Source organism: Gymnoscopelus microlampas, assembly GCF_963454915.1.
Source record: "Gymnoscopelus microlampas genome assembly, chromosome: 5".
NCBI classification, from domain to species: domain Eukaryota; kingdom Metazoa; phylum Chordata; class Actinopteri; order Myctophiformes; family Myctophidae; genus Gymnoscopelus; species Gymnoscopelus microlampas.
This window is the reverse complement of record NC_139942.1, coordinates 59,265,493-59,269,188: the sequence shown is the minus strand read 5'-3', so window position 1 is coordinate 59,269,188 and position 3,696 is coordinate 59,265,493. Positions and strand designations below refer to the sequence as shown.

The following is a 3,696-nucleotide window of genomic DNA, read 5'->3' as shown; positions in this document are numbered from 1 at the left end:
ACCGACCGACCAACAAAGCCTCATGTAGGCCGACCCCCTGGGTCTGGCAACAATAATAGGATTGTGCCTATTATTGTTTATTATTGTTGAGTTTAAAGTTGAGTTGAGGGACATCTTCTCTGCCGCCAGTAGAACAAGGTCAGGAAGCTTGACATACTTAGCAACAGTAACTAAGGGGGTGATCAGTATCATACGTCATGCTGAGTCATCGGTAGGCTACTTAAGGTGCACGTATCCCCTGAACTACGGCATACCTGTGTGCATCTGAACATACCGTGGAGGCCTACCAGCACGGTTCAGCTCATCATCTCAAAGTCTTTCATTCAGCGGCTCACAGAAGGCAGTAACACACTGCAGCCACTTGTTCAATCCAAGGTAGAATTAGCTAGCTGAAATGGCGGCGATCAGCGAGGTTCTGATGTCGGTTCTGTCCATGATTCGGGAGCCGCGTTACGGGGTCCGTGTCCACAAAGACGAATGTGTCTTGTCATTTACCTCGCCGGAGAGCGGGGGAGGTCTGTATGTGTGCATGAACAGTTTTCTGGGGTTCGGCAGCCAGTACGTCGACCGGCACCATGCCAAGACCGGACAGCGGGTGTATCTGCACATCATCCGAACCCGCAAGACCCCCAAGGAAGAGGACGGTAACTCTGACCAAATGAAGAAGAAGCCCACCAGACTGGCGATCGGGATCGAAGGAGGTTTTGACGTTGAGCAGGAGCAGACGCAGTACGAGCAACACGTGAAGGTCGTCCTCTTCCCGGACAGACAGGAAGTGACCTCGGATGACCTTCAAGCCATGCCCGATAAGGTGAGAGAGGCGGTGAACAGGTCCTGGAACGGCATCCTGTCGGCAGACTCTGCGTCTCACGGCCTCCAGGTGGCGCAGTGGGACGGAGAGGAGAGACGGGTGTCTCGGCACGCCAACAGCCTCAAACAGCTGGACAACGGGGTGAAGGTCGGTGCCGGCGGCTGGCGGTGCGAGGGCTGTGACCTGCAGGAGAACCTGTGGATGAACCTGACGGACGGGAAGGTGCTGTGTGGCCGTAAACAGTACGGCGGCCTGGACGGGAACAACCACGCCATGCTCCACTACCAAGAGACCAAATACCCGCTGGCCGTCAAACTGGGCACCGTCACCCCCGACGGAGCGGATGTGCATTCCTACCAGGAGGGAGACATGGTGCTGGATCCCAAGCTAAGAGAGCACCTGGCTCACTTTGGCATCGACATGATGACCATGGAGAAGACGGAGCGAACCATCACAGACCTGGAGATCGCGGTGAACCAGCGGGAGTGGGAGGTGATCCAGGAGTCGGGCAGCACCCTGCGGCCCTTGCACGGCCCCGGCCTCACGGGCATGAAGAACCTGGGCAACAGCTGCTACCTCAACTCCGTCATGCAGGTGCTCTTCACCGTGCCCGATTTCCAGAGCAAGTACTTTTTCAACATCGACAAGATCTTTGACGAAGCGCCCACGGATCCGACCCAGGACTTCAACACCCAAGTAGCCAAGCTTGGCTACGGTCTGCTGTCGGGAGAGTATTCCAAGCCGGCGCCGGGCCCCGGAGATAAATCTGGAATGCCCGATCCTTCGGGAGACCAGGTGGGCATCGCGCCACGCATGTTCAAAGCACTCGTCGGTCAGGGTCACCGGGAGTTCTCCACCAACCACCAGCAGGACGCTCAGGAGTTCTTAATGCACTTCATAGACATGGTGGAGAGGAACCGCGGCTCGGGGCCCGACCCGGCCGAGGTCTTTAAGTTCCTGGTGGAGGAGAGGATCGTGTGTCAGCGCTCCCAGAAGGCCAAGTACACCCGCAGGGTGGACTACAACGTCCAGCTGCCAGTTCCCATGGATAGGGCCACCAACCTGGAGGAGCTGCAGGAGGCGGAGCGGAGGCGCAAGGAGGCCAACTCCTCGTCCGGCGCCCCCCCGACGGTGCGTGCCCAGATCCCCTTCACGGCCTGCATGGAGGCCCTCAGCGAGCCGGAGGTCCTCACGGACTTCTGGAGTTCGGCCGTACGGGCCAAGACCACCGCCACCAAGACCACCCGCTTCGCCACCTTCCCCGACCACCTCATCATCCAGATCAAGAAGTTCACCTTCGGCCTCGATCTGGTCCCCAAGAAATTGGACGTGAGCATCGACGTTCCTGACACTCTGGACCTGAGCGCGCTCCTCGGGACGGGCCAGCGGCCGGGGGAGGAGCTCCTGCCAGAGGAGGAGGAGGAGGTGCTCCTGCCGCAGGAAGAGGAGATCCGTGCGCCCGTCCTGGACGACTCCATCGTGTCTCAGCTGTGTGTCATGGAGTTCCCTCTGGAGGCCTGCAGGAAGGCGGTCTACTACACCAACAACGCCGGGGTCGATGCCGCCGTCAACTGGCTCATGGACCACACCGACGACCCGGACCTCTCCGCCCCCCTGGTGGCGGCGGGCTGCGGCGCCGGCCGCGGAGCGGGCGTGTCCGAGGAGCACCTGGCGAAGATCATGGACATGAAGTTCAGCAGAGAGCAGGCCGTCAGAGGGCTGAAAGCCACCAATAACATGCTGGAGCGGGCGGTGGACTGGATCCTAAACCACCCGGACTCCACGGACGTGGAAGTCTTAAGCCCCGCCCCTCCTCCTCCTTCTGAGTCCTGCGTCAGGAACGGACCGGGTCGGTACGAACTGTTCGCCTTCATCAGTCACATGGGAAGCAGCACCGTGTGTGGTCACTACGTCTGTCACATCAAGAAGGAGCAGCAGTGGGTCATCTTCAACGACCAGAAGGTCTGTGCCTCAGAGAACCCTCCTAAAGACCTGGGATACCTCTACTTCTATAGACGACTGACCTCTGACCCCTAGAACCCTACCTCTACTTCTACAGGAGACTGACCTCTGACCCCTAGAACCTGAAGCTGTTTTCCTCCCAGTGTGGAAGAAGCAGGTTTAGGATGGATGTTTACTGTGATCTCTGCCTCTTGGTTTATGTTGTGTCAACTTGTCTGTAAACCAGGGGTCTTCAACAGGGGGTCCGGGACCCCTAGGGGGTCCTCAGAGTTACTACAGGGGGTCCGCCAAATCTTTGTGTGATATGATTATTTTTTTTACATTAAACACTTGGACCCTAGCATCCCTTTGCTGAGGAGAACTTAAGCCAAAAATAGCAGATCTACAAGCTCACAACGCCTCGCGCTGCGAGGCGTTGTAGCTTGTAGATCTGCTATTTTTGGCAAAGAGGTATAGGTGTAGAGGGAAAAAAGAGCAGACCAAGTAAACAAAAAAAGTTTAATCTGAAACACAATTTTATACAATATAGAGGGGGTCCCTGCTTCAGCTCTCTCTCAGCTAGGGGGTCCTTGGCCTGAAAACATTGAAGACCCCTGGTGTAAACAATTATAGCGGTTCTCAAAGCCGTTGGTCCCCCAAACCCCGCCTCCAGTCTCAGAGGGAGCGCTGTATCCCCTCAAACCTGATTTATACTCCGCCAGAGAACGCCAGAGAATAGCAGACCTCCAAGCTCACAGCGGTTGCATCCGCGACACGTTGTGAGCTTGTATGTCAGCTGTTCTCGGCGTGTAATACCGTTGCTGGGTGAAGTATATATGTCTCGCCAGCCAACACACAGAGGAGGTTGAATGAACTGAAACCAGTAGATCCCAAAACAACAGCTTTGAGGATCTGTTGGGAATAGATTACATGAAACATTATTA

General features: G+C 56.5%; 1 protein-coding gene across 1 annotated transcript; it reads left to right on the top strand.

Moving 5' to 3' along the window:
• Nucleotides 1-394: 394 nt before the first annotated feature.
• Nucleotides 395-2,848, top strand: LOC311045236 (ubiquitin carboxyl-terminal hydrolase 5-like; the record flags this gene model as incomplete). The annotated part of the gene is made up of 1 exon (XM_084057036.1): nucleotides 395-2,848. The coding sequence occupies one exon, from the start codon at nucleotides 395-397 to the stop codon at nucleotides 2,846-2,848; it is 2,454 nt and encodes an 817-aa protein (XP_083913162.1).
• Between the last annotated feature and the right edge of the window lie 848 nt (nucleotides 2,849-3,696).